The sequence below is a fragment of the Caretta caretta genome, chromosome 14 (assembly GCF_965140235.1).
Source record: "Caretta caretta isolate rCarCar2 chromosome 14, rCarCar1.hap1, whole genome shotgun sequence".
Taxonomy (NCBI): domain Eukaryota; kingdom Metazoa; phylum Chordata; order Testudines; family Cheloniidae; genus Caretta; species Caretta caretta.
In genome coordinates this window covers 1192188-1205466 of record NC_134219.1, presented here as the reverse complement: position 1 = coordinate 1205466, position 13279 = coordinate 1192188, and the positions used below count along the sequence as shown (strand labels likewise).

At 47.4% G+C, this 13279-nt stretch overlaps 2 protein-coding genes across 11 annotated transcripts in view; both read right to left on the bottom strand.

Annotated features, from left to right (window-relative positions):
• The window catches only part of PGS1 (phosphatidylglycerophosphate synthase 1), a 51025-nt gene extending 39657 nt beyond the window's left edge, over positions 1-11368 (bottom strand). For 8 of the 10 annotated variants that reach the window (XR_012664814.1, XR_007352383.2, XR_012664816.1 and 5 more), the window contains exons 1-3: positions 11211-11363; positions 1871-2060; positions 823-900 (exon numbers count right to left, since the gene is read on the bottom strand). Coding sequence is in view for 6 of the 10 variants with exons in the window: in XM_048817320.2 (XP_048673277.2) it covers positions 823-900; positions 1871-2060; positions 11211-11344 (402 nt within the window). In the remaining 4 variants the exon portion in view is untranslated. Of the gene's footprint in view, positions 1-822; positions 901-1870; positions 2061-5124; positions 5259-11210 lie in introns of those variants that run through there. The other 2 variants (XM_048817321.2, XM_075119144.1) reach the window with 2 other exon arrangements.
• LOC125620995 (large ribosomal subunit protein eL34-like) lies at positions 10010-10410 on the bottom strand. The gene has a single exon (XM_048817322.2). It carries the CDS (start codon positions 10393-10395, stop codon positions 10042-10044), a length of 354 nt encoding a protein of 117 aa, XP_048673279.2. The 5' UTR covers positions 10396-10410; the 3' UTR covers positions 10010-10041.
• Positions 11369-13279: the final 1911 nt, after the last annotated feature.

The window sequence follows — 13279 nt, the reverse complement described above, 5'->3', positions numbered from 1 at the left end:
ACTCCTAGATCAGAGACTTCCACTGCCATCCAAAGGGGAGGGGCAGTTCCTGTGAGCTGCAGAGCCTATTCTGCTCCTATTATGAGCGGATTAAAGTCCTGTGTACAAGTCTTAAATCAGTTACAGAGGAAGCCAAACAAATCAACATCCAAGATAATCTGCCCACCTGCTGGACTTGCCCTCACGGTGGAATTTGTATTTCAAGCTACAGAATCATTTCAGGGCTCAAGATTTCTGCTCAGAGCTCTTTGTAGAGAAAAGCCTTGTTTCCAGTGGGGAAAGGCAGGGAGTGGAGAAGGTAAAGCAACATGAGGCAAAACAGAGACCTCCCCCTTGCTACGACAGCTGACAAGAAGTTGTGCACACACAGATCACACTCACTGCACCTGTATGCAGTGCACAGGGGACACACGACACAGACCACCACACTAGCATCACTAAAACTACTTCCACTCTTTTGAAAGCAAGTGCTAGTGTGTGGGTACCAGCAACCCCACAGGAGGAGAAAATATGCAGAAACTGTGCCAATAATTTTTAACCCCATTACCCATCCAGATTCATGGCATGTGTGACAGTTCCTGAGATCAGTAATAAGTTTACACCACACATTCCCTGAGCCTATCCTTCAGGTGCCCTTTCTGCATGCCAAGCCCCATGTGCAGTCTGGAGCCATGTTGAAAGGCTCCCAAGCAAGAGGATGGAAGCATAGGCAAAGTCTGAGTCCAGGCGCTCAGATGGACCCCCCACTCCAGCTAAATCAAAGGTCAATGCACGGGGCACCTATCCAAGTAGGCATTTTTTCAAGCATCCATCCACACTTACCAGCTCCTGTTCTAGGAGTCCTGTTCCGAGGTACAGCGAAGCCACCACTACTCGCTGCTTGGCTGCCTTTATCTGTTCCTGAGGACAGGGGAAGAGGAAAACAAGTGCATGTTCACATGCTGAGCTGTGATTTCATAAACACTCTTGGCTCTGCAGAGAACACCAAATCCCTTTCGTAGCCCTGGCAGCTACAGAATTAAGCCACAGACAAGCAGCAGAGCTCCCTGATGGGACAGATTTAACTTCAGCCACTTTAGAGGGGTATGCCTTTCCCTCCTTCAGTGTTACCCAAGTATTTATTTTTATTCTGCACCCCTTCCCCCAATGCCCTGCCCCACCCCTGCATCTTCCCGCTCCGCCTCTTCCCGCCCAGCTCTACCCTTCCCACAAGCACGCTGTGCCCACACTCCTTCCCCTGCAGTGCCTCCTGATGCCACAAAACAGCTGATCTGCAGCAAGCACTGGGATGGGGAGATGCTGATCCGTGGGGTCGCAGGTGGGCGGGAGGCACTGTGGAGAAGGAGAGGCGTTGATAGGGGGGCTGCTGGTGGATGCTATGCACCCACCATTTTTTTCCCATGGGTGCTCCAGCCCTGGAGCACCCACGGAGTCAGCGCCTATGCCTCTGGGTGCTTTCACCTTCCGCACTTGTCCCACATGGAAGTTAAGTGTGGCATTTGCCAGTAGCATCTCTCCTCCAGCACTGACTTTACAAAGGAAGGCCTGTCTGTGGAAGCTCCTGGAGGTCCTACTGACTCATTCACTGGTACCCCTGGTCTGGCCAATCCTGTTCCCCAATAACTTACAAATCATAAGGCAATCCTGACACTGTCATTTTAAGAACTCCTCATCCCTACATTTGAGCATTTCTGAAATGTAGGGTTGCTAATTTTAACTTGACAAGATCCAAACAATCAAACTGAACAAGGAAATTCTCCTTCCAACCCTGTTGCATGTCTGAGGAGAGATACATTATGGAACCTGCATACTAGTCACATTAACAGCTGCCACCACCTCCCCACATGCATGCTGGAAGCACACAACTCACCTTCATGAGTTCATAGAATTCAGTTGGGGATGAGAGCACCCGGATGCGAGAGCTGGAGACCGCAAACTCTGGAACCAGGTTCCTGATCCACTGGAACCTGTGCGCACCCTCGGGACAAACGCAGAATGATGGGGCTGTGACCTGAGGAACTACAGGGGTGAGCAATGGGGCCAGCAGCAGCCATGATGATCTGGCAAAGGAAAAACAGATTGAGGAATTCTGCATGATGGAATTGCAGTTTCCTACAAGCACCGTCCAGGTTCATGAGCAAAGGGTGCATCAGGCGAGGTATTTCCAGTAGAGACAGGGAAGTGTTAGTGCTGTTACACAAGGCACTGGGGAGACCTCATCTGGAATACTATGTGCAGTTCTGGTCCCACATGTTTAAAAAAGATTCATTCAAACTGCAACAGGTGCAGAGAAGGGTGACTAGAGTGATCTGAGGAATGGAAAACCTACCTTAGGAGAGGAGACTCAAAGAGCATGGCTTGTTTAGCCTAATCAAACAAAGGCTACAGGGAGATCTGATTGCTCTCTATAAATACATCAGAAGGATAAATACCAGGGAGAGAGAGGAGTTACTTAAATTAAATGCCAAAGGGGACACAAGAACAAATGGATAGAAACTGGCCATCAACAAGTTCAGGCTTGAAATTAGATGAAGGTTTCTAACCATCAGAGGAGTGAGCTCTGGAACACCCTTCCAACGGGAGCTGTGGGGGCAATAAACCTAACTGGTCTCAAGCTTGATAAATATATGGAGGGGATGGTATGATAAGACTGCCTACAATAGCACGTAGCCAATCTGTGACTGCTAGCAGAAAATATCTCCAAAGGTTGGTGATGGGACACTAGATGGGGAGGACTCGGAGTTACTACAGAGAATTCTTTCTCAGGGGTATGGCTGGTTGGTCTTGCCTACATTCTCAGGGTTTAACTGATCGCCATATTTGGAGTCGGGAAGGAATTTCTTCTTGGGTCAGAATGGCAGAGACCCTCAGGGGTTTTCACCTTCCATTGTAGCATGGGCCGCTTGCCGGTTTAAACTAGTGTAAATGGTGGAGTCTCTGTAACTTGAAGTCTTTAAATCATGATTTGAGGACTTCAGTAACTCAGCCAGAGGTTAGTGGTCTATTACAGAAAGGGTGGGTAAGTGTCTGTGGCCTGCAATATGCAGGATGTCAGTCTAGATGATCATGATGGTCCATTCTGGCCTTAAAGTCTATAAGTCTATGCAAGTGGGCCTGCAGCATTACACATCTCACTGATGTTAAGACTCCCTTTCACCTCTGTCCATCACACCAGGCTCACCAGAGCTACATGTGGAAGCAGAAAACTAGGAGCAAAAGATAGAAGAAGGCAGACCTGAACATCAGTGACTCCCCTGAATTCCACAAAGGGAGAGGCTCCCTGAGGGGCAGCAGAGCAGACATGCAAAAAGAGGAAGACAGACAATGAATGGCACTGAGAGCAGAAAGAAATGCTAGAGCAGAGGTGGGCAAACTACGGCCCGCGGGACCGTTCTGCCCTGCCCTTGAGCTCCCAGCTGGGGAGGCTAGCCCCTGGCCCCTCCCCTGCTGTCCCGCCTCCCCCACAGCCTCAGCTCGCCATGCCACCTGCGCTCTGGGCGGCGGGGCTGTGAGCTCCTGCCAGTCAGCATGGCAGCACAGCTGGCTCTGACTGGGCGGCGTGGCCGCCAGTCCTGGTGCTCTGAGCGGTATGGTAAGGGGGCGGGGAGCAGGGGGGTTGGATAAGGGGGAGGGGATTCTGGGCGGCAGTCAGGGGACAGGGAGCGGTTGGATAGGCGTGGGAGTACCGGGGGGGCCTGTCAGCAGGCAGGGGTGTGGACAGGGGTTGGGGCAGTCAGGGGACAGGGAGCAAGGGTGTTGGGTGGGGGGGTCCCGGGGGGGGGGGCGGTCAGGGGACAAGGAATGGGGGGGGTTGGATGGGTCGGAGGTTCTGAGGGAGGCAGTCGGGGAGGTGAGAGGGGGGAGGAGCAGGAGAGGGCGGAGGCCAGGCTGTTTGGGGAAGCACAGCCTTCCCTACCTGGCCCTCCATACAGTTTCGAAATCTTGATGTGGCCCTCAGGCCAAAAAAAGTTTGGCCACCCCGTGCTAGAGTAACAAATGGAGGGCGCTAACTCCTAGGACGCCCCATTCTAACTCAGCTTTCCAAAGGCTCTCTTTATGCTCTCTGCCAACCCTGGGACAAATCACTCCTCAACACTGCCTTTACTACACAAACATCAGCTTCCTTGTGACCAAACGCTGTTTCCCGTTCTGTTATAGCCACTCTGATTTGTGTTTCCCCCAAGCACACACTTCTTATAATCCAATTCAAGAGCTTTATAACAGCTTTCACAACTGTGTGTGACCTTTAAGACACATTTTTGAATCCACATTTTTAATAAACCAAGTACTTCAGGACTGATCCAGAACAAAATGTAGAACACACAAAGCACCCAACACCAGTCCTAGCAAAGCTACTGAATGCATAATGCTGCAAGCCACAACCACCACAATCCAGGAACTCCCCTCATTGAAAAACCCAGAGAAAGCTGCCAAGTTCTGAAGTATGCCTCAGACAAAATATAGGAGCTGAAAGCTGAATGGGAAGAAACTGCAGCTAACATACAGTGTCATGCAGAGCATAAGGGATTGGAAGGAGGAAGTTAAGGTTTCACTCACTGAAGCTGCAAAGTGTAACTGGAAAATGAGTTGCAGGAAACATTTTTACAAAAAAAAAGTCTCAAAGAACAATTCAAACTTCCTCCTCTTGAGAGCCATTTGGGAGAAGGCCCATTGCTCAGAGCTGCAGGTTTGTCTTTGGGGTGCAGAGGGACAGATAACTGGCATGGGGGGGAGGGGTGAGTGAACTATCCTTTCCCCTTTCGAGACCGAGAGTGAAATTCTGAATGGGCCACAGGCAGGTCACACACTGACCCTTCATGGAAGTTTGTCCATATCACAAAGCCACCACACAATTCAGCACAATTAGCAGTGGCATCCAAGGAGAGATCCAGGAATGGAAAAACAAGTCACTGAACTTCATCTACAGAGCTGGGAAATGACTGCTCAAACCAAAACTATTAGTCCAAGTTACAGGAATAGGACATTTACACACAAAGAACCGTGCCTGCTCCTCATATCTCTGAGGAATGGTTGGTCCCTCAGGGCCAACATGCAACCCTGTAATTTTGATCTGCCCTGACACATGCCGTCATCTCATACAAAGAAAATCCACTTGAGTATTACCAGAATTTTATGAGGAACTCTTCAGTTTTACCACCATCCAAAGCCAAAATGACCACAGGTTCCAGGAAGATAAGATGATTTCACTTATTTACTTCATGATAAAACACTGAATCTTCACAAGGTTTGCAAAAGCCCTTGCATAAAAGCCAGTTTGCAGCTGCATTTCCCAGAAAATCCAACAGTTTGCGATGAATAGGCAGTGACAATGGAGTCAGCCTGTATAATAATTCCTAGCAGATCATGCGGACTGAACTTTGAACAGCAGTAATTTGATCTTGAAGAGGAATGGAAACCTTCCCTAAAGAAAAGGCATTTTAAAGCACTTCCCTAGCCATTTCCAAAAGCAGCTACCTACATGAAATGCATTTTTAAGGGCTGTTGTTTTTTAAAAAAGAAAAGGAGCTGAGCAGCACCATGCAAGCACACAGGAGGTCTTTGCTTACTATGTCCTGCAGAGTGACCTACACAGATTAAGCTGAGCAGAGAGACACTGTGATGGCAACAGACTTATCACTAAAAACAATCAGGAGTCCTTGGGGCACCTTAGAGACTAACAAATTTATTTGGGCATAAGCTTTCGAGGGCTAAAACCCACTTCATCGGATACATGGAGTGGAAAATACAGTAGCAGGTATATATACACAGTACATGAAAAGATGGGAGTTGCCTTACCAAGTGGGGGGTCAGTGTTAACGAGACAATTCAATTAAAGTGGAAGTAGGCTATTCTCAACAGTAGAATACCAAGGAAGGAAAAATCACTTTTGTAGTGGTAATGAGGGTGGCCCAATTCAAACAGTTGACAAAAAGGTGTGAGTAACAGTAGGGGGAAATAGTATGGGGAAATTAGTTTTTGTAATGACCCATCCACTCCCAGTCTTTATTCAGGCCTAATTTGATGGTGTCCAGTTTGCAAAAACTGGTTTCCCCATTCTAATTTCCCCCTACTGTTACTCCTACAATTATTGACCCCTACAATTATTCCATATGAGGTGGTGACAGCAAATTTTACATGCAACATGACAGCAACTAGTGATTCATACACCCGAGGATCAATATTTTCTTCACTAGACTGATGGCCAAGCCTGAAGCAAACTGCATTTCCCAAATAACATGACAACGGCCTAGAATCAAGTTTCAAAAGGAAATTTTTCAATAGCATTTTTGAGATTTCAAGGAAGTTGTTTCACTGCAGAAAGTCTGAAGACAGAAATTAAACTACACCCCTCCATAAAAAACCCTCAATAAATACTCTTCTGGAAACCACTGTCACTGTGGGAAAGACTGTACTTTATGCCAGGTTCTCTGTGTGTGTTGATAGACATTGGTTACCCTTTGTAATCTTCTTTGATGCCTCTAAGATTTAAAAATAAAATGTGTAAGTGCATTTGACATAAGTGCATAAGACAAATCTGGAGTTTGTAATGTATTTGATGTGGAATCTGCAGGATTTTATAATTTGGGCTACAAAACCCTTCAAAGTGAATACAAGTTTGGCACTAGTCAACTGTAACTAGCAACAATGTTTTTTTGAAGCAGATACCTCTACCCACAGACCACTGAAAATACTCAAGCAACTACCTGCAAATCATCCCAAAAACATTCTGCACATACAGCCATCAGAACCCTAAGTTAAGAGAAACCACTAGAACCCATATTTCCAACAAACCAAGAGTGTCCAAGAACAGACGGAAAAAGCTTTCAAGTCAGTCCACAAACAATGACTAATTAATCTGAAAAAAGAAAAGGAGTACTTGTGGCACCTTAGAGACTAACCAATTTATTTGAGCATGCTCAAATAAATTGGTTAGTCTCTAAGGTGCCACAAGTACTCCTTTTCTTTTTGCGAATACAGACTAACACGGCTGTTCCTCTGTAATCTGAAAAAGAAACCAGAACTAGCAGAGGTCAATCTGAATCTTTTCTGGATAAAATCCGTTCCCTATTTATAGATGGGAGTTTTTCTGGACATTCTATTTTTAAGAATTGTGGTTTTGTCATGCAGACTTGTACATACTAGAGGGAACTCAGAAGCTACGATTCACTGTAAAACCTCAGCTGCAGTACAGGAAATGAACTGAAACTGCAGAATCCAGCTCAGTCCTTTCACCCACACAGAAGTCACCACACAGTGGGATCTGCAAATTGCTCTTGCCTTGAAATTCAGCACTTGGGTATACACTGTTTCTTTTTGCAGAGCTTTATGGGTCAATGGCTGAGTCTGAAAATTGATTTTGTAGTTAAAACACTGACGCAGCCAACAAGCAGAGAAGCTTGAGAGGAACTTCTTTGAACTGCCAAGATCAAGCAGCAGTGTGATGCTAAACATATGGCCTGTTCTTTTCTTCCCAGACTCTTGCTTTCTCTGTTTTTAAGTCCATTGAGGAGAGAAGCAAGCCACACTCTCACTGGAGTCTGTGAGGTCACGTCAGCACTCACAGGTCAGGCTGCTGCTCACCTCCCACCCACTAAAAAAGTATCAGTAAAAGAAGATGCCAGGGGACAAGAGAGGGTAAAGCAGCACACAGGTTGTAAAATGAAAAAAAGTCATGTATGCATTGACTCACACTGTAAAAGTTGTACTATTAGAAAACAAAACACCACCATGAGAGAACTGTGACAATTTTGTTAAGTGAAATGAAAGTTTCAGTGATTCACAGGATAAGAAGATACCCCTCCCCAAACATAACTTACTATATTAAAAATACCAGGAATTAAGTAGACTAAATACAAGAAAGAGCTCTGCACCCTTTTGCTCAGGAGACAACATGGGCAGCTAATACTGGAGTTGCTTTGCGAACCAGATTTAATGCATCCAACCACTTTTTCAGCAATTGATTCTTCATGGAAATTGGCAACAGAAATTGTGGCTTGGTTGCCACTTAATAAATCTTTAAGTAAGTTTTAAGTATCAAGAGATGGCGAACAACGAGTTCCTTATTCAAAAGCTGCCCCCACCTCTCGGCCCCTTGGCCCAGAGGTGGGGACAGCTTTTGAATAAGGAACTCGTTGTTCGCCATCTCTTGATAATAAATCTTTAAGTAAGTTTTACTGTACCCAAGTGAATTGGTGAGAACAGAACAGTCAGAACATCTGCGGAGACAAGGTCAAGTAGTTATGAGAATGTAACAAACTTCCTGTAATACCAGCAGCAAATGGTCTTTCCCAAATAACGCAAGACTCAACTATCCAAGATAATTTAAAGACTTTAAAATTACTGTACACTGCAAAAAGGCATCATCATTCAGCATCTTCTAAAAAGAGCTCCAATGTATTTAGCAGCAGTTATTACTCGTGCTGGCACTCAGCCTCCAACTGGATAGTGTAAGTATCTAACAGAAAGACACTGGTGGAAAAGTAACCAACTTGCCAGTTACTACAAAATATGACACCACACGTTAAAAAAAAGCAACAATCTGATGTCTCCATTTAGTGGATGAATGAAGGAAATGTAGCCTTCTGTCATGTACCTCCCAAGGATGCCCACACATCTTGTGTAAGTGGCCAGCTGGCGAGTGTTACTGTTTAAACATTTTATAAACTACACTCCTATTGTACAAGTGCCAACATTTTTAGTGAGCAGCTTTTCCGTCCCTGATAAGCTAACTGCAGAGCATTATCAGCAGGAGATTTCTGCTGAAGTCAAAGTTCATCTGAACTTGAGAATAGCACACTATATGGTATTCTACAAGAATTTATGGCTGCGGAGCTTGGAACATCAGTATGCAATCTGCCCAGAAAAAGTGCAGCATGTGACCATCTTATGCTCCAACACAAGAGCGCAAAGGGGTAGAGGATGAACCACAACATGGCTCTAATTCAGCAATCACTTCTTTATACTTAATTTAGATGCAAAAATGTTAAAGATACAGACACAAAATGCTGTACCCAACTTCAGGGAAAATGAAGAAATTAAAGAAAACTGGAAGCCACCCTTATAATTTGAGGATATAAGAAATGCTGATTTTTCTGAATATGAATCAGATTTGGAGACTGTGCATGGAATTATCCCAGATGAAAAATCTCAGAAAGCAGGGTAATAAGACATACATGGTGCCAGAAAAAAGGTAATTGCTTAATGGCTTTGTTTCAAAACTGTGACATATACAGTCAGGCAGTTGGCCTGTGCTCTGTGATTGCTGCAGTTACAATTCCTCTCAGTAATAATTTATATCCTGAGACTTTGCATTCCTATTGGGGGGCGGGGGAGGGCTGTGGTTCAATAACAGAAGGCTCCTCTGAAAACAACAAGACCTCAAGAGACTATGACAATGCAGAATCTAGCAGATTTGTTTTTGGATTGGCTGGAAGTGGTACAGTATTGTAACTTCTTTTAAAACTAAATATTTGCTCAAGAATCCAAAAGATTCCAACCGAAATCAGGCATAAGCTTTCCTAAATTCAATTTCCTTTTCTTGATCTCTCCAGAGAAAGTCACCTTCCACAAGATTAGGCCAGTAGTTCTCAAATTGGGCTTTCTGGTGGTCTGACGAAGGAAAGAATTTAATAACTGGGGGAATGGGCTGTTGCGAATGGAAGGCAAGTTTTACCAAGGAATCCACAGAATGAAAAAGAGTTGGAGATGCCATGGAGTAGGTCAAACCTGGGAGTCCAAAGAGATCATTAAATTATTCTGCCCTACTCTAGAGGAACTTTTGCTAGCTATGCGTAGATTTGGAATTTGAGACGATACTGAGTTTAGAAGCTCCAGAGATGGAGATCAGGAGCAGGAACACACATGCCAGATAAAACAAACACTGATCTGTAGAACAAAACAACCAGATCCTTTTAGAGTTTCAAAGAGAAGTCGTTTTTTTCTGATCACCCATTAGTTTGCATAATCACTGGCGCTACAAATTTCTGTTTATTTTTTTTTTAAGTTGAATTTTCATTTATTAGGCAAACAATACAAAGAGATTCACTTAGATTTCTGATTCTGTGCTTGTGCCTTCAACACTTTTACAACAATCTTCTGCTCCTCAATAAGGAAAGCTCGTTTGATTCTGTCACGGACACATTTAGCACACATGGAACCGCCATAGGCTCTGCTAACATCCTGCTTTGTTTTTAACAACCTCGTAAGGACTTTAGGGCACACAGCACGAACACCGCAAAGTCTTCCTGGACACACACCACATGCAGACTTTGGTGCCTTGCCAACTTTCTTAGTGTAAAGGTAAACAATCCTGTTATCTGGTGTCCGGGACAACCTAGTCTTGTTGGAGGCTGTGTTGGACGACAACCTACGACGGTATGTCAGATGCTGAACCATTTATTATATCTGGTCTCGCTGGGACCGGAAGAGGGACAGCAAGCATCAGCAGCGTCATAACAAAGAACAAAGGTCTCCTCAGGTTTCTGGACTACTCTGCACTCCAGAGGATCAGCTAAGGCTTCAAATATACTTAGTGTCTGCATTTCTTTCTGTTCAGATGCTTATAACTAAGGCTATGATTTTGACACAAAAACGTTTAGTAAATTTCCCAGCAGAGTTGTGAGGAAAAAAAGTCAAGTCACAGAAAGGGCAGTGTTGGAGAGCAAGACCACTGCCCAGAAGCAGCTCCTGTCCCACAGGGCTGGGCCCAGCTCTCTGCTCCGGGTGTTGCAGCCTGGCACATGGGGTCACAGAGCCACTCAGGTGTGACTGGTCTTCCCCTCCGTAAACGGAGGCAGAAGGGTGGGCAAGGCAACCCTGAGCGACACTGCGACCCCGAGCGCCAGGTTGCAGTGCTGCCCAGTCTGGGGGCCAAATCAAATGCGCTTTCACAGCCAGTTCCAAGTTTTCACAGACTCCATTCACATTCGCGCTCCCCGTGATAAAATCGTAGCCTTATTAAAACGTGCCATCCCCGTGGTCCCTGGGCACCTCAGACACGGCCCGGCGGCCGGGAGGAGGCCGGAGGTGGCACGTGCCCTCCCCCCGCACTGCCTACCCAACGCGCCCTTGGGCTGCCTGCTGCGTGCGTCCGGCCGCCCCAGGAGCCGGCGGGCGGCGCCCAGCGCCGGGCACCCGCTGCAGGCCGCTGGGCGAGGCGGGCCCGGCTGAGCCCCGCGGCGATGCGCGGCCAGGGAACGGGCCACCCTTACCTCCGGGAGCGCCGGTCCCGGCCGAGGGACAGACGGTCCGAGAGGCGCCCGAGCAGCGCGGCCAGGCCCAGCCTCCCGTGAGGAAGCAGGCCCAAGAGCCGCCGCCACAACGCGGGACCGCCGGCCGCCGCCATGGAGACTACGCTGCTTCCGCTTCCGGCCGCCGCTATGGAAACCTCGCTACTTCCGCTTCCGGCCGCCGCGGGACGCGCAAGCCGCCGACTTCAAAAGCGAAAACTTTATTTGGGGCGCGAACCACGGACACGGCCCCTCCGGCGCAGCCAGGCCCGGCTCGGACGCCTGGGTTCCACCTGCCGCAGCGTCACCCGGCGGCGTGAGGGCGCGGCGGGCTGGGCGAGGCTGGCTTGAGGCGGAGGGGCCGGGAGACCGGTCACGGGAAGGCGAGGCCTGGCAGCAGCCGAGCCCGGCCAGCCCCTTCGACAGGCCCAGCACTGCGGGCGCCGTGGCCGGCCCGGGGTCCTCCGCGGGACTGGGCCTGACTGCCTGGAGAAAAGTCCGGGATCCCGCCTGCCTGCTAGGACGTGGCGACGCTCGGCCAGCGTGGGGAAGCTCGTGGGTGCGGACACAGACCTTCCCAGGCGAGGCACCTAACCTGTGGAACTCCCTGCTGCGGAGAATGATCATGCACCTTCCCTGTGCTCAGAACCTCTCGGGCCGATGATATTGCCACACCCTGTCTGGCAACAAGATAGCATTCCTCCGGGGATTCCCAGTGCACCTTGTCTTTCTGTATCTTCGAGATTGCCAGGTCACTGGGATACGGACTGTCTTGCTACACAGGGCTAAGCACACTGAAGGCACTTTTAATAATAATGCATCGTTCACTGCTTTCTAGGTACAGGAAAGTTGGTTTGCATGCCTGGGTAGTGGGTTTACAGCAGGACCACGGTGTCTGTGCTGAAGGGAGGCAGATGTACATAAGAAGTATAGAATTAACCTGACCTTGCAGTTATGACACAGACAAAACTCCTGTTGAAATTTGTGGCAGTTTTACCTACATCACAAATGCTGAATTGGGCCCAGAAGTATGAAAGGGTTCACATAGAAGATGGAGGTGTGAACGTGAATGCTGAGCATTACAAGTCAAACAAAAATGTCTTGAAACCCTACTCATCTGTGCTGTATTGTCACCATTGATCTCCAAGGGGCTCGGCAGGGATCCTGAGATCTTTGTCCGTCTTCTGAGTGCCACAGCCAGAATGCCTGGCCACTTCAGGGCTATGCCAGCCTCTAAATCTTCCCTTTCAATCCCCTCACCATTTTCCAAATAAACAAGGAGAATACAATATTGCTTGGGGAAGCATGTCTGAACATTCCCTGTATCGAAACCACAGAATGAAAATCTCTCCACACTAAGACACTTTTGTAAGGAACTGCTGGGCTCTTTACAGTGTCCATGGATACTGACTGATTCAGAAAAAGCAGGAAATCCTGAGTTAGGGCTGCTGCTGCCAAAGAGTCTGCGATTCACCCCCAAGGCAAAACCAACACAAACAACAGCCGGAAAGACACCCTGCCCGTTGGCTTTTAGATTTAGGCCCCATCTGGCTTATGCCCATGAGTATTTGACCAAAACCAACTTTTAATTTTGTTTTAAATCAAAGCATAGTTTTGGCTTTCCTCGTACCCTACCATTGTCTCTGCCATATCTGGCATCTGGACACTAGAATCAGCAGTCAGCTGCTGGAGTCCCATCCTCAAAGCTAGATTTACTGTGTGTACACATGTCCTGCACATTACTGCTGCCCAAATTTGGACTGGGGCTCTTCTGGGGGGCCATACTTGGCCACTTTCCCACATAAGCTAACAGGGTGTATTTCTCTCCCGCCCCCAGTAAGACCGCTAGGAACTGGGCTGTATTAAAGAGTTATATTACTCTTGGAGCCTTCTGACTCTCCAGAGCCCTTCAGAAGCCAAAGGGAGTCGGATTCACCTGTGCAAGTTCAGAAAAGAGCAGATCCAAAGCAGAGTCGGAGGATCAAAACCGAACCCACTTAAGGATTTAGAGGGATTTTAGAAAAAACAGGCTTATCAACTCAGTGAAAAAC

Excerpts from the sequence above, each read along its gene's own strand:
- LOC125620995 (XM_048817322.2), bottom strand. The coding sequence starts at position 10,395 with ATGGTTCAGCATCTGACATACCGTCGTAGGTTGTCGTCCAACACAGCC.